We start from the raw sequence: 25,303 nt of genomic DNA on the forward strand, positions 1-25,303 counted from the left end.
TTTAATTGAATCTGTAATTACTTAAGTTATTTAAAAAAAATCACTTAAACCGATCTGAAGACGAGCAACAAAAAGTGAAATACATCCACAATGGTTATTTTTAGAGGATTTTTGTGTTAAATATATTGTAAATGTCTTGAGTTATTCTTTACACTACAAAAACGTAAAGCGGAAAAATTAAAGAGACAACGGCTATTTCTTATTATTTTTACAAATACTAAACTATCAAGTGCCTATGAACCAATCCATAAATAGTTTTGGAAGTATTAGTGAAGAATAAGTTTCGCAAATAGTAAATTCAACGATTTTATTCAAGAAATCCAGGACCAAAATAATCAATTATTTAAAAAATGCTAATACAGAAAATGTTAGTAAAAATTAGTCACACTTTTGTAAATACATAAATTTCTCAATTTGTCTCACCAAAAAAAAAAACTACGATTCGTAAATCAAATAACAGCGCCCCCCCCTCCACCACACTAAAAACAGCTTCCTACGGCCCTGTGTTCTGTTCAGTTTGTCTAAAGACGCGCCCGAATCGGATCTAATAAACATCCCATATATAAAATCTTTGCTAAATGGCATCATATTCAATCTTAGTCGGTTTTCTCGGAATTATTAACATCTGTTGTTTATTAGAATGGGATGTTTGGAGAGTGTGAGAAAAGGGGGGGAAGGAAATTTAGGATTACTTCTGAATTAAGACCCTTGTTAACATCAGCTGCCTGTTCCATGTTTGTTTTTTTATTATTTTTTTTTTTTTACGTGAAGTGGTGACAATGAATTACTGCTATACACACTCACCAACTGGTTTGGTTTTTTTTCCTTTTCTAATCGCTTAATATTTTGTTTCTGCAAAAAGCACATTCCTAGATATATTTTAAACCATGCAATGAAACGTAAAAATATGTACCATTTTTCAAGGACGGATAACAGGGACGGTAGTTGGAACCGATTTTTACATCCCTCTATCATCAAAATACAACTCCACCACCAAATAATAGGTGAAGTAAAAAGTGATCATGGTTCTTGCTTTTATTTTGACAATATAATTAATATAGTTGAGATAATCGCATTTAAATTGTTCCAAACGGTTGTGTGGCTAATCTTCTGTTCCTGGCCAATGAAGTAAATACCGACTCAACTCGACGATTTCCATTATATTATCGACATCCTTAACGTTCACATTTATTACTAGAACGGAATAGTTAGAATCACCCACCGTTGTAAATACAACTTGCTTTATCAAACATAAGCTTGCAAATTAACTTTTTTTAAATGTAAGCTTAATTTTTAAGCTTTTTTTATGCAATATATTAATCGTCAGATATAGTTCACTAAATACATCTAGCGAAAAACAGTCAGAATTTTTTACTTAACTTAATATAATAAATATTTTTGTATTCGTTTGCTATAAATTACAGAGTGAGACACAAGGTCAAGATTTCAACAGGATTTCATTTATACTCGTAATTGGTGAACAAATATAGGAGGGGGGAGATATGTATATATTATGTAGGTATAACACAATACCAAATTAGTAAAAATGAGAATCTACTTCCTAGAAAAGAATCTCTATTTACGCAGTTCGTTTTACTTTATTAATAATTACAAAATGGATCTTCTTTATTTATTTATTTTAAAATCCAAGTATTTACCTACATATAATACAAATCAAAAGCATAAGAGGATATCAAACTCTATTTTTAGTTGGGTGCTTTAACTATTTTAAAACATTTAGTAGAATAGGTGAAACATTACTTTTATATTGTGATTTTTTTAAGGAGGGTGGAGCGTATGAATTATTCAGTTTCTATGACCATGAAACCTTTAATAATAGTTTTAGTTCCTCGGTTATGCTAATAATTATTTTTTTAAGGGAAATGTAGAAGATTTATGCAAAAAAAAAAAAAATACAAATAACTCATACGAAGAACAACTATAGATACAACTCTGATCCAAAAAGAACCCGTTTTTTCCTCACCCCGAATTCAATTCTCATTTGACTCCCAAATTCATTCGTTTATTGTCTCATTACATTTTCTACGCCCATATCCGATGAGTCATTAAGAAAAATTTAGAAGATGTATCTATATAATTTGCATAGTAAATGTAATTTTGTTTTTATGCTGGAAGCAAGGAAATAATATTAAATAATGAGCCCTGTCTTTTGAAGATTAAACCGTTAATTATAGATTACTAGTTACGTAATAACAACAAGGAAGTATTGAACCATCTTCTTTCAATTCGTTCCCTAATGGGAGTGAGAAATTATTTAAAATAATGCTCACGAATTTTACGCCGAAAACCATTGGTAATTAATTAATTATCTTAATATCATAAATTTTTATTACTTGGACTTCGAAATTGTTTAAATATTGCGTATTAATATAGGGGAGATACTTTGATTTTCAAAAGAGAAGAATACATGACCCAATCAGGGACGGTTTTAAAGGCTTAGGGATGCCAACGGATGAACTTTTACCTAATAGCAACTCCTATCTAGATTGAGGCATCTATGATATTTACACATATCAATAAAAATTTGGAATAATATTGTAGGGAAAAGTATTTTATATTTCTGGGAAACGACAAAGATATTAATTCTTTAATTTGGTAGTTTCAAGTAAAAATAATATCGATAAAGATTTGTTATGAAAAAATACAACAGTACTCTGCAAAAATATCAGAAAGAACCTTACCCCTCGTTCGCCCTTGGTTCCAAAATCCTTAGTCATGTGCCTAAATGTTAAGTACATAGATTAGGTATGTACCAATAGCTAATAAAAATGTAAATATTATCTTTAAAAATAAACATATTGCAGAACCAAATACAAAAAATAACTTTGCAATTCGGGGTACAAAATTGAAGGAGAAAAATGGAAGCAAACTTGCATTTCCACAATATAAAATTTACGCATTGTCCAAAGCAGTGTTTCGTAACCCTGGGGGTTTGGTGAGTTTTTGAAAAAAAAATTTAATTTATTTGGAAAAATTTGTTTTTTTTCCAAAAGCATTCAAAATCTAAAATTTTTGGAAAAAAACTTCAAAAATTAATCTTTTTGAACAACATTTCAAAAGTCCACAGCTCTTCACAAAAAATTAGATTTTTTGGAAATCAAAAATCCATAAATATTCTGAAAAAATTAAATTTTTTGGAATAAAATTTCTAGACAAATGCAAAAAAAAAATAATATAGAAGGGGAGAGCTACAGCCACTCTAGCCCACTCCCTACGTTATTCATTGTTATTTGTAGATTGTGGAAACAGTATTTTAAAATACACAATCCCATCTGTGGAGATGATTACAGAGATTGATTGTAGATTTTGGCTTGAAACTTTTGTTTTCCTCTGAAAATTATTACTCTTAACAGAATCAATCTCTTTTGGAAATTTTTCTTTTATGATAATACAAGGATCATCAAGGTCTTAGTAAGGCCGGGTTGACCGTAAGAGGAGTTTCAGGTAAGGCTCTTTTCTTTCTTTCTTTTTTACATAGAAAAAAGTCTTTTGGTCATATTCAGGGCCGGGGAAAAATTTGAATAACCCGCTTTTTTTTCAAATTTTTTAGAAAACGAACTATTCAAAAAAATAAATATGTGATAGGCTTCAATTTTTACAGTAAATCATAGTCGGGGCAAGTGCTGCCTCACATCTTAAAACCATTACAGGTTCCAGCCTACGAATGGGTTCAATTCAATAAGAGAATCAAGTTTATTTAATAAAGCATATTGTATGGTAGGGTATGAAACTTTTTCTAGTATTCCATGGATTACCAAACCATCAAACCCTTTAAATTAATTGAACATTATCATAGAAATCGACCATCTGTAAAAAAAAAAACAATAAAACATTATCTACAAAAATGTTTAAAAGGGTTTAATTGAGTAGAACAGAAACATATTGAAAATGCATAACTTAAAATATATAAAATAAATTTAAAAGAGAGTTTTTTAAATATTATTACATACTTACATATTACAATTTCTTGTAAATAGGATTTTTTGGTGTAGAAAATATAATTTTAGTGTAATCCAGTTTTTAGAGTATAAGTTTGATATAGAGCCATATTTCAAAGTGAAATGACTAATTTTTTTAAGTTTGACTTTTAATTTCTAATGGAACACTAAATAAATAATAAAAAAGTCTACGTTAAGAGCTGAGAAATTAAATATGAACAAGTCGATTAGGTGAATGAATTTTTAATAAATACTTCTGATATAAAAACTATTTAAAAATTAAGGTTAATCTCCTTGCCTCTAATATATTAATTACTTTTTATTACAAAGAGTAAAATAATCAACTTGATTATATTTAATTTCGGAACATTTTGTCACGCAACCTTAATTTAACATTATTAAACATTCTAAAAGAATGTTGAACGGAAATCAATCTAAATCTAAAAAAAAAATTAAAAATGTTAGGAGTCAAAATATTTATTTTCTTTGATTTTTGTATGATTTAACACATTTGTAGCAACAGTATTCAAAATAACTTATTAAACTTTTTACCTTTTGAACAATGGAATGTTTTTTTTATCAATTGATATTTATCTTTAATATTCATGTACATAGTTATTTCACTTCGAAATACAGCCAAATCTATTGTCAAATGTTTCTATTGCCATTTTTTAAAGCATTAGTGAGCAGTGCTCAATTGAGTGCCGCTCAAAATTCTTACGCGAGAGCGGGAGTGCTGCGCTCTTTGTTTTGAATAACGATCAACAACGGGAGCGCACTCATTTTTCAATACAGAAAATTAATTTTTATAAAATACTACTACAATCTTAAGCTACCAGCAATAACTTTGTTGGAAAGAACAGAACTATCATATAAAATCTCTAATTTATTTCATTGTGCATGGAAAATCTGTAACATCAGAGCATTATTTTCGACCGCTGGACAAGTGCTAATCTAGCGGCTTATCTGGCTAACTTACGACCATATCAAGCAATTGATTACTTAAATCAGTTATTCTTAACTAGGCGGGGAGGTGGTAATTGGGAACATTTTAGGGGATGGGAGGTATCGTATAGAAATACAAGGTTAGACCATCATGTAATTGGGCTTGCTAGAATTTTCAATCTGATGTATTGTGCCGACTGCTGGGCAAGACAGGCAGATTTTGACAAATCACACAACTACTCATAGTCTATGACGTCATTTTTGCTAGAATTTTCAATTTAATGTATCGTACCGACTACTGAGCAGGGAAAACAGATTTTGACAAAACACACAATCCCTAATGTACTATGACGTCAATAGTAAAAGCTTGGTGGAAGTCAAACATCAATCGTACATGCGTTATGGTATAACCTTGTATTTCTATTAACCTTGTGATGAAGAGAAAAATGTTAAGAACCACTGATTTAGATGCTAATTTATTTTAATATTTTATAGTAATAATTCTTGATTGGATTTCATTCAAACGTTTAAAAATGTTAATACTCATTATACCTTAGTGTTTATTCTGTATAATATGTAAAATTTTGTATATTTTATACTAAGAGTTACTCATATAACTTTAAATGGCAATTCTGTGGGAATTATGTAAAATTCATAGAAATACATATTATTAAATTGTAAAATATTCCGCAGAATTTTATCTAAAATACTAAAAATTTAATTTAATCTCTGTATGAAAAGGCCAACAGAATAAATCTCTCTCTCTTAATTAATAATAAATATAGATAAAAACAATGATCATTGATTTTTTGACGGGTTACGAGTTTTCCTTTCGAGTTACGATGTTTTTTCTTCAATTCTAAGGAATAAGAAAAAACTTGAGTTCAAAATTTATACTCTTGACACATCACTAATAACAATTAAAGGAACCAGTAAACTTAGATAATGAAGTTATGTAATGGAAAATAAAACGCCTTTCTATAGAAGTTTGACATAATATATTTTATAAAAAATACTTATTATCGATATCAATTACTTCAGTTCAGGACATAAAAGCTAATCAAATACAAAACAAATTATATTGATTAAATAAATCAAAAATGAAATTGTTATCTCATGAATTCCACAACATACATAATTGACAAGTATAGACAAGTAACAAGTATACACTAGACAAGTAACTTTTCAATATGAGGAATGTTACAAAATTTGGCATCAAGGTGTTTCAAGATATCAGATTTTCTTATGCAGTAGTGAGCTGTCAAAGGGCATCAATATTACAGTAGGAACATCATGAGTAGAGAGCTAGTATGTATTTTATAATAATTTCTCCCTCATAACAATTCAGGGCCGTTTGAAGCAATTTCTAGCTAGGGGCCCCTTGCATTGATAAAAAATAACATGTGTGAAACTTTTAGAAAAGAATTTGCTTTTAAATATTTAGGCGATCGCCCTCTAGGTCCTTTGTTTCTACATTTCAATTTGTATTTATTATAAAATATTGTCTTCTTTTTTTAAATTGTTTTAAGTTGGGTTAGCATATCTATAGTTTGTGTACACGTCTAAGTGTATATTCAGGGTTGATCTTATCTAGTGGTCCACATTATATTTTGTGCAATTCTTCACGAGTAAAATTTAAACCAATGGTTTTGTAAGGACATTTATTTAACAAAATCATCTGAAAATTGTACTTGGCAAACTTTTATTCAATATGTGAGCCCTCAACTCTAATAACTGCCTCAATGCAAGGCCTAAATCCCTTGCAGACCTTGACTATGCAGTCAGACTCAAGTTTCGTCCACTCCTTCTTGATGGAAGCCTCTAGAGACTGGACACTCCTATAAGAAGTTGTACATACTCTCTCCTCCAGACCTGCCTAGACAGAGTATTCCTAGAGGTTTGCGTCTGGAGAGGAGGGCGGCCAAATGTTGAGATCATTTAAGTCCAGAAAGTTGTCTCTCAGGAAAGTATGTGTCTCAGCAGAGCAATGACACGGAACTCCGTCTTAAGTGACTAACAAAACAAAAAATTAAATATTATCTTCCCAATAAAAATAAAATTGTAACACCATTTAATTCATTTTGCTTCACTCATTAATTAAGAGAAAAATAATGTTGATGATATCTGCTTATTGTGAATAAACAAACTTGTCCCCGAACTTTTTTCTGGCCCGAGGAGTACTTTGTTATCCAGAAGTTCCATGTAAGCCTTCTTTCTCTCCATTGAAGCTGAGACATTGTCTGTTTTTTCGGTTGGGATGTAGCAACAGTTCTGCTTATTCACAGTGGCATCAACGGTGAAATTTTTTCATCAGAAAACAGCAAAACATTCCCAAATTTTTGTTGGCCTTGGGAAAATTTATAAAATTATTTGCTCTTTCCAACCATCTCAGCTTGCTCTGTTCCGAGATAAGATGTCTTGTTTTCCTACTCCGTGATTTTGCACCAATGTAATTCTGGATTGAAAATAATAAAATGGGTACCACTAGATAAGATCAACCTGGTATAGTTATATATATATATATATATACCTACATATACACTAAGATGTGTACAGTGCACACACACGATAGATCTGGTAGCCTTTCTTAATTTATGATGAGTATGATGTACTAATTACTTCTACCAACGAAGTTGAACGGAGGTTATGTAATAACATCCGTTTGTTTGTAATTTATATGTGGCACATTATCCATTAATATTAATTGGTAATTGAAATGATTTATGAATCCGTAAAATATAGTGTAATGAGACATAGAAACTGTAAATTATATACAAGTTGCATTTTGTACGTGTTAGTCCATAAAAATCAATTTGGGACATTGGGGGGCTCTTCAATAATTACTGATTTCAGATATAGACCATTAGAGCTTTCAAAAGATGCTCTAATTAAAATAGAAGAACTCCAAAACTCGACGCTAATTTGTTCCGCAAGGAGTGTCAAGAAGCAATGCAGCTGTGTAACGAACTTAAAAATTAAATTTCCATGTCTAAAACAGTAATAAAACTATAAAAAATACAGCAAAAGCTTAGAGCACATATTCAAAAAATGCTTTACGATCCGTTATACAACAAGACGAACTAGTGACATGTGCTCTAATCACTAACTATATTATGTTTATAACAGACAAGTTAGTCGGTCGATGCTAAGTTAGTTACCCATTTTGCATTGAACTCCAAATATGTCGATTATTGAGTCGATCGAGCTCATGGTTTCTACTGTACTATAAAAACAGAATAGGAAACACTTAAATGAAATCATTTTAGTGTTCCTTGAATGGAATATAGTCATATAAAAGCTACATTTTTGACAAAGCGAATTTAAAAAGTATTTTCAACCTTAATTTCCTACAATATTATTGTAGCATAGTTACGTGAGTATAAAATATAATTTTCACTCGGAATAGCTCTGATATGAGGTACCGTACATATAGAATGAGACAAGTTAACCAAAAAAAAAAAATAGGATAGATGTTTGAATTTTGTAGAATATAAGGAATTTATTGTAAGAGGTCCCCCCCCCACCCGTTATCTATTTCTTGCAAAAGATAAATTTCTCAAGCATTTTCGATACCAAATGTTCATTCACAAAATTATGTTTTTCTTATTTTTTTCGTTACTTTCCGTTAAAAAAAGTAAGGAACTATCTATAAAAAAGTGAGACGTGTAGATATGAACCCACCTTTATTTACCAGTTTGCACTCAAACCCATATTTTCCAACTAGTAAGTTTTTTATTGATTTGGTAATTATTTAGTTAATAAGAAAAAATTAAAACCAAAAAAGTACAAATATTTTTTTTTTAATCAACAACAAATTGTTTTACAAAAAAGATATGGCAAAGCTATGTATAAGCTTACTTTATTATATAAATCAAATTCCGTTTTTGTCTTAAAGTTAATTAGGAATTTTTTTTTGTAAAGTTATAAAAAATATTTTATAGACCTACATTAATTACTCTAGAGAAAATATAGAATTAATTAACTAAATTTCGAAAATAAAAAACAAATAAGTAGCAGTATTATAAATATTAAATATACATAAAATCACTTGCAAACAAAATTATAATTTATGACAAGACCACAATATAGTGACTATTAGGATTTCCAAAAAGCCATGTATAACCCATAAGCAAGTCGATAACCAAAAATGCCAACCATAATTGGTGAAATACGACGAAAATAATTTTCTATAATGTTGTCCAACTGATTTCTGAGCATTTGATGAAAGGAGGAGTGCCTTGTATCATTACCCGTCATTGAGTGGTATAACACCTTTAAAATATATGTATATTACAATTATAATCTGCCTAAAACACTTAAAATTACCATAAGAGCGAATCCAAAGAATGTGAGTAAATGAGTAATAGCATTAAATATATATTCGTCAATGGAGGTTGATGGAATGAAACTCAGTGTAAACTGCTCCGGCTGAAAATAGAAAAAGAATTGTAAGGAATCCTTACAGATATGACCATAATTTAAAGAGTAACAACCTCTTCTGAATCCTCATCAGACTGACTTTCAGAGATAATATAGCGTATCAATGGGAAGCCTATCCAAACAAGAGAGACTGAAACAGTTTCGGCTATAAAAATCAACATAAATACATCCATAACGGCAACATCTGGGAACAGATAAGGAAGTTGAGCATCTATCCGTTGCAAAAAACCTTCATTTTCCTCACGACCTCGACCTGTAATGAGGCTTTTCCAAGAGGGTTTCCAAGGTAAAGGATATTCAAATACTTCGGATGTTGATTCCATATCCCTACGTTTGGTATATATGTCATCATGTTCATCCTTGATCTTTTGAGACAATTCTAACCAAAGTATAGACAAATATGAGTTGTTAGGAAAGGGGTGATGATAAAGGACTTACCCTCTTGAAGCTCACAGTTACAAATCTGTATACGACACATCGGACATAAGGAAAACATTGGATCCTCCCAACCTAATCGACGTAAGCATGTTTCACAAAATATATGGCCACAAGGAATAACCTTATGAGGAAGATAGAACAAGTCAAGGCAAATTGGGCAAATTAAATCTTCGCCAACATTATCCAAGCTAGAAGTATTTTCAATCGTACGCTGAAAGATAAATTTTTTACTAGTAGCCTACTTTAACAATAATTGAAAAATATGGATGTAAGAACAATTTTCTAATTATAATAAATGATTTACTTGAAGTAAAAGTTTCTGTTTCAACTCCTCGATCTCACTATCATTATCATCATTCTCGTTTAGGGTCAAGGATGAATATTTATGCTTTGTTTTTTTCTTTTTACTAAACTTTTTTCTTTTTAATATTTTAGTTTGGCATTTTGAACCTTCTTGGAGGCGTATTGTAGAAGTAGGTTCCTCTGATGATGAGGTCCAGTCATACTCGCAACTTTCATCTGAAGATTCTATAAAACGCATACATTATATTAATTAAGTCATTAGACAACAATACTAATAGGCATTTTGAATGACTGTTTCGACACAAAAGACAATATTAATATCTACAAAACTATTATTTAAGATCTTTATGCAATTATTCATTAAAATATCAATTAAATTTTAACGTATGGATTAATATATTTTCATCTTATAATTAATCAAATGTATAAATAATCAAAATATGGGATTATGGATTCTACTCTATAATGACTCAGGTAAGGGATCTTCCACAGACTGCATACCCCGTATCTCTAGGAGATTTTTGGTTAGTGATGAGTTTTTAATGTCCACTTTGACTTTGGTAATTTTGATGGGCTCATTGTCTCCACCAATGAAATTGAAGCTTCCAAGGCGGGATCCACATTGACATTTCAACTTCCCTTTGGTCCATTCACTCTGAAAAGATGTAAAAAAATTTTAGATATCGCTCAACTCAATACGAATCAAATACCTTCTGAATGGCATCATAAATCCAAGTCGTAGAAGGATTTGACGAATAATCAAAATCTGAAATCAAATGCCAATGTGTCTCATCCTGGCCTTTTTCGCAGAGTATCGAAGGAAGACATGATTTATCGACTATGCTAAATCTACACTTTTTACAATTTATAGACTCCAACATTATTGGAACATTTTAATTATTTTTCTACTGTGTAGTGAAATTTATCGCTCTGAACGAGATGAACTCACAACATAACTCATACGTTTAAGTGGGAGACGAGTTTATAACAACAGTAAAATTTGCAATTCCCTTGTTTTAGCTTTTAACATAAGCTTCATCATAAATATATATATATCTATATTTTAGAGACAAAGAGACATAGATTGCAAAATAGATTCAATTTATATGCACGTAGAAAAATATAATCATTGGGGAGCCTATTTCCTTTTGGGGTAAAAGACAAAGAATACCGCATTTTTAACCGAATATAGAATATTACATTAGAGAGGTTGCGTTATTTTATGACGCAATTTGGACCAAATGAAATTTTTCTTATAAAACATCCAATCAAAGCTTCTTATTTTTTTTCCTAACTGACATACCCAATCAAAATTAAATTATCAAAATATTATTATAACTTTTTAAATGAAATGACGTCACGTACAGTGTCAAAAAGGATATAGGAATTTTTCAACTCAAGAGAGCTCTTTTATGTTCCCCGTGTATACTACATAATGTAAATAAAATTAAATATTTTTAATTTAATCAGTTCAATTGATTGATATCTCAGTACAGATTATTTACATACTCTTCATGCTATCAAATATAGCACGTTATGAAAAGAAGTATTCCCTTGCCCATTTTAAAGGACTCTTTTTTTTCTTTTTCTTTTCCTTTTAAAAATGGAGGTATCTTTTTTGAATTTGAAGTTATATTACAAATTGTTTGCAATCGTTGAAGATATTAAAGGTTTCAAGAACATAACAAAAAAAGAAAATAGGAGTGGATTATCAAATAAATTTGTATGAGATCATCCAATAAAGTAACTATAGGTAAGGACCCTGATATATTTTTGTTAAATTACGATCTTGCGGATTTTAGATCTATTTATTTTTAATTTTATTTTTCGTCAAGCTCTTGCCGGAATTGATGGTAAAAAAAATACTTTATTCACGCTCACGATCGATGTTGAGAGTTTATACTTTAATTTTTGAGATTAAGTTCTTATTTTCTGTAGAGGGAGTATGTTAGCTTATTGATGAATGTAGAAATCTTAAACGTCCATTAGGAGATCCGACACATTTTTACCGGTTCTGATCCGTTGTTACTTCAAGGGTGGGGAAATTGAATAGAATTATCTTCTAATAGGTCAAAGAAAGTTGTTTTCGTGAGCCACTGGATTAGGATCTTATTTTTGGAAACGGTCTGTGTTTCAAATTTGGTTCTTACAATGTAGGTCCATCGAGAGACACAAAATGGTCATTTCACAAACAATACAATCCAAATTTGATCTACTTTTTCTCCAAAACACATTTTTTCCTCCATAAATAACTTCGCTTAGAAGCAACATTAATATCTATTTTGAATACTTAACCAAAATAAATTCTAAAAAGATATATAGAAAAATCAATCAAATTTAGAGTTTTGTATTTAATCATAAGATTTATTAAATAATTATGCCATAAATTGCCCTCCTGGCACTGTGCACAACAATAGCCATACATCGAATCCATGAACTTAAGACTACATAATTTCATTATTGGTGAGTTAGCGAGAAAAAATCATAATTTATTATTAAAAATGAAGAAAAATGACTCATTAAATTAACTAAATACGCCTAAAATGTAAGAACTCCAAATTAATTAGATTTTTTATTCCCACAACTTATTTTTTTATATATCAAGTTTTAGTCGCAATTTATAAGTCACATTCTGACTCATTTCTAGGTTCAGAGATCCATTTCGAGTGTATTAATTTATAAATTCATACAGTTCAATTCGGATAAGTGCAACAATGTAGTTGTAAAAAAATGTTGTCCTTATCTAGATTTGACTACACTTTTAAATTAATAAACTCTGAACGGGATCACAGATTTATTGTCTATTAAATGAGTTAGTTTGTTTTATATCAATTGAACCAGAATCAGGTAAATATTGTCGAGTTAGTTCTTGTCCTTATATCTTGCTTTAAAAAAAGTGGAAATGGTTGTTTGGTCGTCACTATTATCCTGTTTTTCTAAAGAAAATTAGCGAAGTATATGTTTGCTTAAATAAAGTTTATTATATTGCATTGAGTATTCATTCTCAAACATGTGCTCATAGACTATGAATATTGAGGCAAGTGTTCTATGAATCTGCCATTTATGTCTCTGAATTTAATAATTTTTAGTGTTACTATAAATGTACATTGAAAATAGGAATCATAAAATTTTAGATATATGAGATGACCGGGACACGTTTTATCGACACCAGAATATGCTAGAAGCTCCTTTCGCTTCAACAGTTCGAGATGTTATTTCTCCTCTTCCTTTTGTTCAATTTATAAAATTTGATATCAAGTTGTTCTAAAAAGATTAAATTAATTTTATGATATATGAAAATTCTTGGGTTGGTTTTATTCGTGATCTTGTCTTTTGATTTTGTATGGCATAAATGAGGAACAGCTGAGGAAAAAAATATATGTTAATAAAACGTGCCCGGTCCTTCCATAGACAAGAAACTTACTATTATTATTTAAAGTGAACTTAAGATAAACGCTAAAAAGTATCCCATTCCGAAAATCCATGGCAAATTCATAGCATACTTCACAGGGTCTAATCGGCCATAAATCTGTTATCCTGTTCAGAGTTTATTAATTTAGAAATACAGTTAAATCCAGATAAGAACAACCTTTTTGATTACAGCTACATTGTTGCTCTTATCCGAATTTAACTGCATGAATTTCTAAATGGCTTTAAATTGTTTTGACAATATTTTTCTACTTTTTATAATTCCGTAATCAAGTTTTCTTATTCTCCATTAACCATACTCACCATTAATAAGCCAATAAATACAAGACATGAAAAATTTTTAGAGCCCAGTCCCCTACCCCCAGTAGACGCTATTTCATCTAAATCGCTTAATCTATTATATTATTCAAAATATATATTCCCTTACGTAATAAGTACATTTTGATAATATATTTATTAATCTTTAACATAGCTTAAGCTTTGTAAGTAATAAGCTTGTTGAAAAAAATAATATATCGATTATTGAATAAACGGTATACATAGATAAAGCATAAAAGTAATTCTTCAAGATTCGAAGTATAGTTATCCATGATACTTATAATTACATGAAAGATCAACTGAGCTATTTGTACCTCTTGTTGAAAGATTTATATAAGTGTTGGGTTAGAGGATTACTAGAAACCCCCGTATTTGGTAAAATCGATTATCAGAAAATTACTTGAACTACCCCGAAATATTTTTTTTTTTTGGGGGGGTAAACTCGACTTTTCTTGAACTCCAACAATTGAATATACCGAAACATTGGAGTAATTCGTGAAATTGTAGTTTCACTCAAGAGGACATTAAAGACCTTCCTTTTCTTATTAAAATAAAAGTTGATCATGTACGATTATTTAAAAGGAGAAATTATATTACGTCATAATGGGTTGGGGAAAAAGTAATTTCGTATTTTTCTATTTATTTCAATACTTATAAGAAGTATTACAATCATCCTATTTAGGCTAAGGTTGCCCCATTCTGTTCGATAACCTGTTGCTAACGAGAATATAACAACATAATGACCTTTTCTTAGAAACTTTCCTCCCCTTTTGCGAAAAACTAGGAAAACCAGCTTTCATTTGGCGTCTATTGAGGCCAAATCTGTCCCCCACCCCCAAGTGGGTTGACCATAGACAGGAGGAACAGGTGTTAATCATTTGGTGCCAGGTTCAGACTGTAGGATTCGAGCTTCTGGAGCGTCATCAAAGTTGTGTGCTGCCTAATTTTCTCTTGATTAAGTCTCCTATTGACCAATGCTGGCTACTTTGTTCTATTTCCAGCTTCGAACGATTGAGGTGTTCACAGTAGAGGGTAGAATTGAGCGGGTAAAAAAATAACAACGCAGGAACCACTGTTGTGTAACACGAACCGAAGGAGTATCGGCACTGTATACCGATTGGTCCATTAAAAGCTGAACACTTTGAATTTTAAACTTCAACAGTTCTCGTAATCATTAATGTAGCCGCCCTTAGCAGCAATGATGGCTCCCAGGCAATGCTCGAAGGCTTGGCACCTCCTGTAGGTGTAATCCTCCGTGACGCGTCCCAGTGCTGGCTGATAGTGTCTTCGAGGGCCCCGCAGACATATTAACACCTATACAGCAATATTAAACAGGATAAACTTAGTTTTAAAAAAAATATATATTTTTTCCCCGAACCTAATATGTAGAAATTCTGAAAAACTAGAACTCTACCAAACTTGAAAATTGATATATTGTCCTAACACTAACTGACTCGATAAAGAGCTCAAAAACTATTACTCTAAATTTGCCATTTTCCTATTTTATCAAACATAACATATTAAAATTTAACCCCAGTGGAAGTGTGATAGTTGTTGAACAGAGAGGCTCAAACTTTTTAGAAATCATTTTTGTATAGCCTACAGTAGAAAATGTTTCTGAGCAGAGGAGGGATATGAATTCGAAAACTGAAGAGTTGATATTCATGTACAGCGCATTTCTTGCCTTTGTTATTGTAAAATACATATTTTCTCAAGGTTTAGCTTTGTTTAAACCACTTTGTTCATTTCCCATATATATTTACATTTTTTTTTTACCACGTTAGTTATTGTTTTACAATTATAATATAATATGTATTATCAAGTACGTTTTTTTTAAATAAGTAGCGGAAGTTATTAATTAAGAGATTGCTAAAGAAGTATTGAATAAGAAGAAAATTGTATTATATATAATTGTATTGATTGATATTTTTTTCTTCTTTTATAATCCTATTATTTGATTGGATTTTAAAATAATGATTAATCATTCAAATATACTAATTAGATAGGTTTTTAATTGTTTTTTATCTCCAAATAATTTAGAACAAATTGAGGTACATAACTCAAAAATCAGGTGTGGGCTAGCGGGGCTGTCCCCTTCATAATTAAGGAATTTTTGCTTTAAACTAGGAAGTTTAATATTTGATATTAATTTCCGAAAAATTTAATTTTCTGTGAATAGCTATAGGATTTTTGAAAGTTTTCTCCAAAAAATTTAATTTTGGAATTATTTTAAATAAAATTTTATAATTGAAATAGAAATTTTCCAAATATTTTTTTTTGTAAACAGCTACGACTTTTTGAAACTTTATTCCAAAAAGTTTAATTTTTGTGAATAACTGGATTTTTGAAGGAAAAAAAATAATCAAAAAATTAATATATTCAAATCTGTGGAAAAATTTAATTTTTTGTGAATAGCTTTTGATTTTTGAATTTTTTTCAAAGAAAAGCCCCTAAAAAATATAATCTTACTAATGCCCCTGATAATGGGTACTCGATAGAATGCAACCCTCCACCTAAAATCATACTCAGTATTGTTTCTCGATTTTTTTTTAAAGTTATGCTCGATTATGCATTTTAACCTTTTGTCTGAACTTGACCTCTCAAAAGATATTGGCATTTTCAGTTAACATAAATTTCCTTCCTATAAAGCCTTATCAAAATCTGTCCATAATTGAACGTTTTCACTGACCATATAAATTGCATCATAATTGAAGGAGTTGATATTTTTACTACATAAAATAGAGAAATTTCCAATAAACCTTGATAAAACTCCATCAAATGGTTTTATGATAAATAAAAATGGCTTACCACCTGCAATGAATACTGTTTAGTGCCAATGATAAACACGGATACTTAAATTAAAACAAAGTAATATGTACTTAAAATCCTTATAATAGATTAGAAATTTGTGTGTTGTTTTTTTTTCGATTAATGACAAAAAAGTAGGATTTAAAGTCGATTACATTTATATGGATTAACCGATTTATATCTAAATCATTTTATGTCATTTTTTGTGAGTAGTTCGAAAAAATTCCAAACCCAAAAAAAGATTGTATATTCCTCAAAAATGGTTTATAAATTACTTTATTTTGACTTAGTTTGAATAATTTCATTAGGTACAAATTTTATCTTTCTTTTCATAAAATTATGAAATGTACAACTTTCTACTCTAGACATTGATCATGAATATGGTTCAAGCTTTATATTATTTCATTTTTTATCTTTTTTGGTATATGTCCAATATTTCGAAAAACATTGAGAACTACTCTAATATTCATGCTATAAAGTTTATAATATTCTAGTTCTCTTATATTTCATGAGAAAAACCCCGTTTGGTGGAAAATCTCCCTAATAAGAGTTTCTTTTCTTTTATTGAATTGATTTTAAAAGATAAAATATATCTCTCATGATCTTTTAAAGAAATATTAAATATCCCTTTTCAATATCCTAATATTGTTTTATGACATGTTATAAAAAGTTAATTCATCTTTGCTTTTGAATGTCTGGTTTTAATTAACCATATTTTGAAATATTCATTTAAACTATAACCATAACACTATTATCTAACAGCATTTTTGCCCATGAGTTTAAAAATCTCGCTTATGTTTGGTTATATAAGCCATAGAACAGAATCAGGACACGGACCTGTCAATGCTTCCAGGGCCGTGTGGCTTTAGTTATCCAGAAAGGCGGACCGGACCTTATTACAAATAATTGAATGCTATTATATGTAGCTTTCAAGGAATAGAAATAATATATTTCTAGCCCATCTAGTTTGTTCGTTATAAGCGTTTAAAGGGTGGCCAAATTTATCTGGACCACCCTGTACAAAATACATGTTCATATAGTGAACCTAAGTTAGGGGCGGTCCCTCCTACCGGCAACGAAATGATTTTGTGAGGGAGAGGGCAGGGGCAAATTATGGTGACGTCATTAGGGTCTTTTTTGACAATTTTGACAGTGTTTTTCAATAAATGCCAAATTTGATAAGGAGACAAAAAAAAAATTCTACAAATTTTTTTGGAAGGAGCTAAATTTGAATGAAACCCCATTTTTCCAAAAATTATTACATTTTAAATTTGTTGTGAAGACGAAATTTTTTATTGCCATTACTATAAAACAAAACTGCAAAGGGGGGGGGGAGGCAATGGCCCCTATTGTTACGCCACTATCTCCAGCCTTACCGTAAACTCTGACTATGATTCTATGGTTTAAATAAGAATAATAAATTCCAAGGCCTGAATTTTGTTATATAAAATTTAGTTTTTTGTGAATAGCTATGAATTTTTTTCCCAAAAAATTTCATTTTTAGATTATTTAAAAATATATATATATAATCCTGTGGACACTCTTGGATAGTGTATGTTTAATGTAAATTGAAGTGTTATGTATGTGTTTAGTCTGCGTCCAACTTGCTTATATTTTTAGTAGTATATAATATGTACGTAATAGATACTAGAGGTATTAGTGGTTCAAAAGAGCTTTCTATAACCTTTGAAACAATTTACGAGTCAAAAAATTATTCTTGTTACAAATACATACCTTCTATACATACCGGAGGAAAGGGGGGAGAAGAATATATGTAAACCATTGAAGGAAAGAAAAACTGACAAGTTTGAACGTGAACGTCGTTTCCAACGTTTTATTTATTTTCTTCTTTCCGAGGATGCATAACATTGCATTTTAGGCTGGCGGCTCAACATGAGATTTATAATCATGTTCAAGAATGGTTCAGTTTCATATTGGTTCTGAAATGAATTGTGTACAAATTATTTATCATTTTGTTTTTTCTCTAATAAGGAGGATTCTTAAGCCACCGGATTGTTTGTAAGTTATTATAATACGTAAACAACCTTTTTCTATGTAGTATCATGGTTTGATCTCAACATAATACTAATGATGAACCCTCTCAATTTATACTAATTATAATTTTATTAATTTAGTTTAGACTTGAAACGTCGAACTCGCATAATGGATGATCAAACTAAGCATTCAACGCCAAATATCACCTCAGTTGGATCCAAATCCGTCAATGTACATGCTCCAACAATTGAAGATTTTGAAATACTTAAGCCAATTTCAAGGGGAGCATTTGGAAAGGTTTTTCTCGGAAGAAGGTATGTTTGTGGCTGTTGATTAGGGATTGCGTTATGTATTAATTGATTTTTGTTTTTCTGAATATTAGAAAGGGCACTGAAAAACCTCTATACGCAATAAAAGCCATGAAAAAATCTGAAATGGTTCGAAAAAATATGGTCAATCAGGTTATTGCTGAACGAAATGCTTTAGCCATAAGTAAATCTCCTTTTTGTGTGAATTTATTCTACTGTCTACAATCGAAGAATAATATTTTCCTCGTAATGGAATATCTGATTGGAGGAGATTTGAAATCGCTTCTTTGTGTTTGTGGCTATTTTGAAGTTCCAATGGCTGTTTTTTATGTTACAGAAATTGCGTTAGCTCTTCAATATCTACATAAGCGCAAAATAATTCACAGAGATTTAAAACCAGATAACATTTTATTATCCAATAGTGGCCATATAAAATTGACTGATTTCGGACTTAGTAAAGTGCGATTAAATGGAGACAGACTTCGTATTGTAGATATTGTAAATACAAATACGCCTTTCGCATCTCGCAATTTTTCTTCAAAATCATCTTATTCTGCTAGACAAAGAGTTCAAAGAACACCTGGACAGATTATGAGTCTCACATCACATTTGAGTTTTGCAGCATCTGAGGATGAAAGCTCCGTCTCAACCCAAAATGAGAACGACTTGTCATCAATCAATATGATAAGTAATGGTGTGAGTCTAAGTGCAAAGACGGAAAGAGAATCGTTTCTTACAAGTAATCGAACCAGAAGACTTAGTTCTGGTACTCCAAGGCGAAAAAGTTCGGATCTTTCGAAAAAGAATATTATTGTCAATATGAAAGAAGATTCGTTTGATTGCTCAGATTGGTCTGGAGATGATTCCGTATTTTTTTCAAACGATACAGCCACAAATTGTCCTGCTCCTCACTATCCCAATGAGTCTGAACTCCAAGTAGTTGGAGATACACCCACTTTCCCTCATTCTGATGCTAAAGAAGTATCTCAAGCTACTTTAAATATGCGTAGCTTTCGTCAAAATAATACAATGGACTCTAATTGCGTTTCATCCGTATCAGGAATCAGTCAACCCACCCCTTCTTCTTCCAAGATTCTTAATTTTTCATCGTCCGATAATATAGAAACTGATACGAGAAACGAAATTATTCTCAAAAGTCTAGATAGTTCATTCGAAGAATCAGTTATTCTCCAGGAAAATAATCATGAGAAGAGTTCAAATTGTCAAAATGTAAATACTTTGCCAAACGGAAAGAATGAGCAAGTAGTGAATATGTTTCGGTTCAATAGTAACCAAAGATGTGATTGCAGCCCTGAAATACTTCGTTGTGAAAATATAGGGAACAGTTACAAGAGTGAATCCTTATTTCCTTCGCCTATATTTTCTAATTCGCAGAAAATGCTTCATTTTTCGTCAAATGAAAGTAGCCTTGATTCAATCCATACTGAGGAATTGAGCTCATTCAAAAAACCTAATGGTAAACGAAAAAGGAGAAGAAATTCATCTTTATCCCTTATGGATGATACTTCACCAGATAATTCCAATATTCAAAAGGAATTTTCGTCTGGGTTAACTCAAGACTTGAGTACTCTAGTCTTAAAAAAGAAACGGTAAATTCCTACATAAGCTATTTTTATATATGTTTAATTATAATATGTTTTTAAATTGCTAGGGCCTGTGATGATGTTTCTTTCGGTAGCTTGGACATTCAAACTAATTCTACTCCTTCCTTAAATGCTTTGACATCAGTGAGAAATGTAAGATTTATTACTCCTACTAGTATCCACACCGACTCTTTTGAAATTGACAGTTCTACTTTTGAAAAAACTGTCGATATGAGGTGAGTATTTTGTTTTGCTTGTTTCTATTTGTGTCAATTTGTTGAACTTATATCTTATTCATAAATATGTAGTTTCGAAGAGACATTTTCGCCAGCTATGTTAGGAACAACACCTCCTCAGTCATTTGTTCCTCCTCCAGTAACTCCATTCCGAACTCCCAAAAGCTTAAAAAAACTAACTCAGCTTCATGCATCAGAGCAGGATACAGAACAGGATACAAGAATCCTTGGAACTCCAGACTACCTTGCACCGGAACTCCTACTTCGTCAACCTCACGACGAAGCCGTTGATTGGTGGGGACTGGGTGTCTGTCTCTATGAATTTGTTACTGGAGTTCCTCCATTTTCGGATGAAACACCTGAAGCTGTGTTTAAAAATATTTTGGAACTACGATTAGAATGGCCTGAAGAGGAGAACGAACTTTTACCAGATGAAGTCATCCATGCAATTACGAGCTTACTTACACTTGACCCCTCTGCGCGTGCTAAATTCCCTGAGTTAAAGCAGATGCCCCTTTTCAAAGATATTAAGAACTGGGACAATTTACAGGAATCAGAGACGCCATTTGTCCCACAACCAGATAATGAACATGATACCGGGTATTTTGAATCAAGAAATCATTTGCAGCATCTTAAAGTCTCTCAATTTGATATCTAAGTCATTTATTTTCTACATCTGTGGTTGGCAGTTTTTATAAGCGTTGAATCTTTCAATTGTATTAAGGGTAAATTCTTATTAAAAGACACTTGATAATAATTTGTGTATCATAATTATTTCTACCTTTTCCGTAAATCAGGTTTGTATATTTTTCTATAGAAAAAAACCTATGCTCAGACGAATGCTTATTTAAGTTTTAAATAAATAAATTATATTAAGTATTACTATTATTAAATCCTTTACACATGATGCGATTAAATCATAAAATGTCATATGTCGCCACTCTTAAACCAGATTAACATAACTGTTCATTTAAGCTATTGTTATTTATATGTATTGATTTATTTTTTAATTCTAAATGGACTAATAAATTAGCTCTTATCAATAAATATTCCAACCATTTTCATTTGAATGGACATCTTCGAGCTAATTGGCTTCAATGGATTCATACGTTAATTCAACAAAAATGTCTTATTGGTGAAAAGACAAATTGATTTACCTATTGAATTTCTTGCTAATTGAATATGTACATATATAAGGTATATCATAATAAAAATTGTCAAAACGAATTTACATTTTTTCTCACAACATATCTTATTGCCTAAATGAAACGGAATAATCAGGAAATAACGTTTTCCAATTAATAGATTAACTACATATTAAATAATTTTGAAGACTGTTAGTATCCATTGGACGATTTGAATCTTGCATACCCTAATACACAGTTTGACCTAAGGTATGTGATGATTAAACAGTGATTTGCAGAAGCGGAAAAAAGTCCTCATACTGTAAGTCCAAATATGTACATTCTCATTAGAGTCCAGTTCAAGTCCTCAGAAAATAAGATACTTACAAGAATTTTTATTATCCCGTGAAATTTTTTTGAAAATCGAGTTATTTGTCATCAAAAATGGATTCAAATCCCCAGTTATGGATTTGTCGTACCTAATTAATTAATTGAAAAATTAATTTTATTTTTGGAAAAAAAAATATTCGTGACAGGAACGTAACCTTTATTGCCTGTTTATCAAGGAATTAATTTAGGAAAGAATTGTTTTTTTTATTTCTGTACACCAGGGATGTTAATTATATTTGTGTTATTTTTTTTGATAGAGGTTTATCTCACTTGAACCCACCACTATGGGGCGAAAGATAAATAGATTACCAAAAATATATCTATGATAACAACTGGTCAAATTTAAGCTTATAATGAAATTTAATCGCATTTACAGGTATATAGAATTTTAATCAGAATCAAATATGTAATTAACCTATAAAAATAATTATTGGGTGCTTTAGACATTTATGTTTGCATTAAATGTATTTAAATTAACCTACCAAATATTTTGGTACGTTGGAAAGCCAAATAAAGGGTATAATAGTTATTAGCTATTATAGATTTGTTTTATCAACTAATTGAAAAAGTAATGAATATATAAATTAAGGATTCTGTTTCTTCTCTTTGTTGAACAACTATACTTCAATGTTGTTTTACTTTTTACCATGTTATGTTTGATAGAACATGGAAACCGCAAATCGAAATTAAGCTCATCTTAGACCCTTTCAAGTATTAAAAAAAAAAAAAAAAAAAATTTTTTACTGATAAAAGCCTTTTTTATAAATGTAAAAATTTTCATTCATAGCATATTTGGGACGGTACAAGAGGCTTATTAGAATGGCAAATTTCTACACAGAAGTCTCATTTTATAAAAATGACCTTAGACCATGGTACAGGGCGGATAATATTAACATAATAATCAATATTATATAGACTGTTATCATGCAACGTTAGGTTTGTTCATATCATCTATTTTGGGGACCTAAATCGCCAAGTTTATAAAAATAGAAACCTTTTTTTATTGATACTAAGGAAAATAGTGAGATTTTTGGATGTCAAAATCGGACCAAGAAATAAAAGGACCGAAACTTAGTTTCTATCAAAAATATGTTTCTATATCGTTATACGATCTTATTTCCATATTGTAGATAAAAATTAACTGTTAGAATTGAAAGAATATGATATTTTTCTCTAATTATCCTATTTTTTTTCGTCGAAAATTGTACAAATATAGAAATATCAATGGTATTTTCAGTAGACTTTACTTTGATTTAATCCAAATATCAGTGTTTATCATTGGCATAAAGTAGTATTCAATCCAGGTGTTGAGTCTTTTTTATTATTAAACCATTTGATGGAGCTTCATCAAGATATATAGTAAAGTTGTCAAATTTATGTAGTAAAAAGATCAACTATCAAGATGGTGTCTCCTTCAATTATAATGCAATTTATTATGTTAGTGACAAGCTCATTAGACTATATCAATGCAATATAAAACGGAATAAAAAGGAAATAGCTTAACGTTTGAATGAAAGTCTGCACTGCAACAATTGAAAGCCTTGAATCTCTCCAATCTAATCCATAGTGTGGCCTAATTACTAGTGAAATCTGAAGGACTGAATGAAATCACTTGAACGCAATGCCTTAAGATCGGAATAGAGACTATATTTCAAGTGTTTTTCTTTTTTTATAATTTAAGTTAATAAATCTTGAAGATGGATACACACTAATAAACTACGAGATGGAAAGAGAAGGCGTTTAGGAGCTGGCAGCCTTCTCGCCTTCAATCCTCTTCTTCTCTTCAACCTTATATTTACGGACGAGAGCGGAAATATCTTCCAAATAGGACTTGGTGTCAATTTCAGGAGTGGGGTATTCAACAGCGTCTGGAGGTGACAATGGGCCTTCGCAGGGGATGGATTTGAAGATACCCAACTTCTTCATTCGGAGGTAATCCTCATCAGCGTCGTAGGTCTTGTAGAACTCCTCATAGGCATTTTTGTGAAAACGGTACGCATAAAAGTAGATACCTGCTGAGGCCAAACAAGACAATGCCAAAACACCAGGGATTTGGAACTTGAGGCGGGACATAAAAAGTCCCTTTAATTGGGGCTTAGCGTAACTCATCTTGTGATATCTCTCTTCTCGAACACTTTCCCAACTAAAAGTAAAATGAATAATATGGAAAAATGGCGATTTCAATCAGAGGGAAAAAGTCCAGGCCAAAGCAAATTCACAGCTCTTTTTTAACATAGAAGACCTATTTCCCGAATGGCCATTCGTTTTTTTCTTCAAATGACGTCATATCAACTGTCTCTCTTTCTTTCTTTTCTTTATTTTCTTCAGCTGAGTTTTACATCTTCGAAAATATGATCATGCTTACCAGCTGTTTTTGACCTTCTACATTCCAAATGAAGGATATTTAATAATTTTTAAATCTATAATATTATTGTCTATTAAGTATTCAGATATTTGTCACATACCAAGGGGTATGGTATTATACATGGATAATAAAATCATGTCTTACATCACTGGATTTTGACAGACATTCTAAATTATATTATAATTGAAGGAGAGACACCATCTTGGGGGTTCACAGTTGATATTTTTACTATATAAAATGGACAAATTTCTAATAAATCTTGATTATACTACATAAAGAGAGGATTTAAGACTCGCGTTAAATACTACTTAATGTCAATAATAAAAACTGATATTTGAACTATATCAGAGTAATATAAACAGAAAATTTTCCTCTGAAATTTCTAAATTTGTACAATTATTTTTTTGTTTTTTGATCGATTAAGTACAAGAAAAATAGGATAATTAGATAAAAATATCTTATTCTTTCTATTATTATAAATATTTGATTTTTATTAACAATTTAATTACATCTTTTTAATCAATTTTAGGGACAAATATATAATATACCTAGGGAATTGAACGATGTATATTTGATAGGCAGTAAATTTAAGTTCTTCTAAAATTGCTCCTATTTTCCCATTCAATAGTTAACTATTTTAC

At 30.6% G+C, this 25,303-nt stretch overlaps 3 protein-coding genes and 1 long non-coding RNA gene across 7 annotated transcripts; 1 reads left to right on the forward strand and 3 right to left on the reverse strand.

The window, feature by feature from the left end:
• Positions 1-8,688: 8,688 nt before the first annotated feature.
• On the reverse strand, positions 8,689-11,097 carry LOC121115763 (uncharacterized). 2 transcript variants are annotated; one of them, XM_040709906.2, is made up of 7 exons: positions 10,796-11,097; positions 10,587-10,740; positions 10,087-10,310; positions 9,783-9,993; positions 9,398-9,723; positions 9,231-9,332; positions 8,689-9,176 (listed from the first exon to the last, which is right to left on the reverse strand). In XM_040709906.2, the coding sequence occupies exons 1-7, from the start codon at positions 10,964-10,966 to the stop codon at positions 9,000-9,002; spliced, it is 1,365 nt and encodes a 454-aa protein (XP_040565840.1). In that variant the 5' UTR covers positions 10,967-11,097; the 3' UTR covers positions 8,689-8,999. The 2 variants fall into 2 exon arrangements, with proteins under 2 accessions (XP_040565840.1, XP_040565832.1); XM_040709898.2 differs by having other exon boundaries at positions 9,783-10,020; positions 10,796-11,053.
• Positions 11,098-11,453: 356 nt separating this feature from the next.
• Positions 11,454-21,830, forward strand: gwl (serine/threonine-protein kinase greatwall). 3 transcript variants are annotated; one of them, XM_040709923.2, is made up of 5 exons: positions 11,454-11,838; positions 18,776-18,949; positions 19,018-20,553; positions 20,616-20,783; positions 20,856-21,830. In XM_040709923.2, the coding sequence occupies exons 2-5, from the start codon at positions 18,804-18,806 to the stop codon at positions 21,439-21,441; spliced, it is 2,436 nt and encodes an 811-aa protein (XP_040565857.1). In that variant the 5' UTR covers positions 11,454-11,838; positions 18,776-18,803; the 3' UTR covers positions 21,442-21,830. The 3 variants fall into 3 exon arrangements, with proteins under 3 accessions (XP_040565857.1, XP_040565850.1, XP_040565849.1); XM_040709916.2 differs by having other exon boundaries at positions 11,684-11,838; positions 18,781-18,949; XM_040709915.2 differs by lacking the exon at positions 11,454-11,838 and adding an exon at positions 18,317-18,659.
• A 180-nt stretch (positions 21,831-22,010) lies between these two features.
• On the reverse strand, positions 22,011-23,682 carry LOC139904741 (uncharacterized). The gene is made up of 3 exons (XR_011780223.1): positions 23,545-23,682; positions 22,295-22,386; positions 22,011-22,227 (listed from the first exon to the last, which is right to left on the reverse strand). It is a non-coding gene; the product is annotated as an uncharacterized lncRNA (long non-coding RNA).
• A 355-nt stretch (positions 23,683-24,037) lies between these two features.
• Positions 24,038-24,406, reverse strand: cype (cytochrome c oxidase subunit cyclope). The gene has a single exon (XM_040709934.2). It carries the CDS (start codon positions 24,404-24,406, stop codon positions 24,038-24,040), a length of 369 nt encoding a protein of 122 aa, XP_040565868.1.
• Positions 24,407-25,303: the final 897 nt, after the last annotated feature.

The sequence above is a fragment of the Lepeophtheirus salmonis genome, chromosome 1 (genome assembly GCF_016086655.4).
Source record: "Lepeophtheirus salmonis chromosome 1, UVic_Lsal_1.4, whole genome shotgun sequence".
Lineage (NCBI taxonomy): Eukaryota > Metazoa > Arthropoda > Copepoda > Siphonostomatoida > Caligidae > Lepeophtheirus > Lepeophtheirus salmonis.

Coding starts and splice junctions, on each gene's coding strand:
- LOC121115763 (XM_040709898.2), bottom strand. CDS start 10,966: ATGTTGGAGTCTATAAATTGTAAAAAGTGTAGATTTAGCATAGTCGAT. Junction 10,741..10,795: donor TTTATGATGCCATTCAGAAG/GTATTTGATTCG, acceptor ACATCTTTTCAG/AGTGAATGGACCAAAGGGAA. Junction 9,724..9,782: donor TAACTGTGAGCTTCAAGAGG/GTAAGTCCTTTA, acceptor TACTTTGGTTAG/AATTGTCTCAAAAGATCAAG.
- gwl (XM_040709915.2), top strand. CDS start 18,559: ATGGTTCAGTTTCATATTGGTTCTGAAATGAATTGTGTACAAATTATT. Junction 18,950..19,017: donor AAGGTTTTTCTCGGAAGAAG/GTATGTTTGTGG, acceptor TCTGAATATTAG/AAAGGGCACTGAAAAACCTC. Junction 20,784..20,855: donor GAAAAAACTGTCGATATGAG/GTGAGTATTTTG, acceptor ATAAATATGTAG/TTTCGAAGAGACATTTTCGC.
- cype (XM_040709934.2), bottom strand. CDS start 24,406: ATGAGTTACGCTAAGCCCCAATTAAAGGGACTTTTTATGTCCCGCCTC.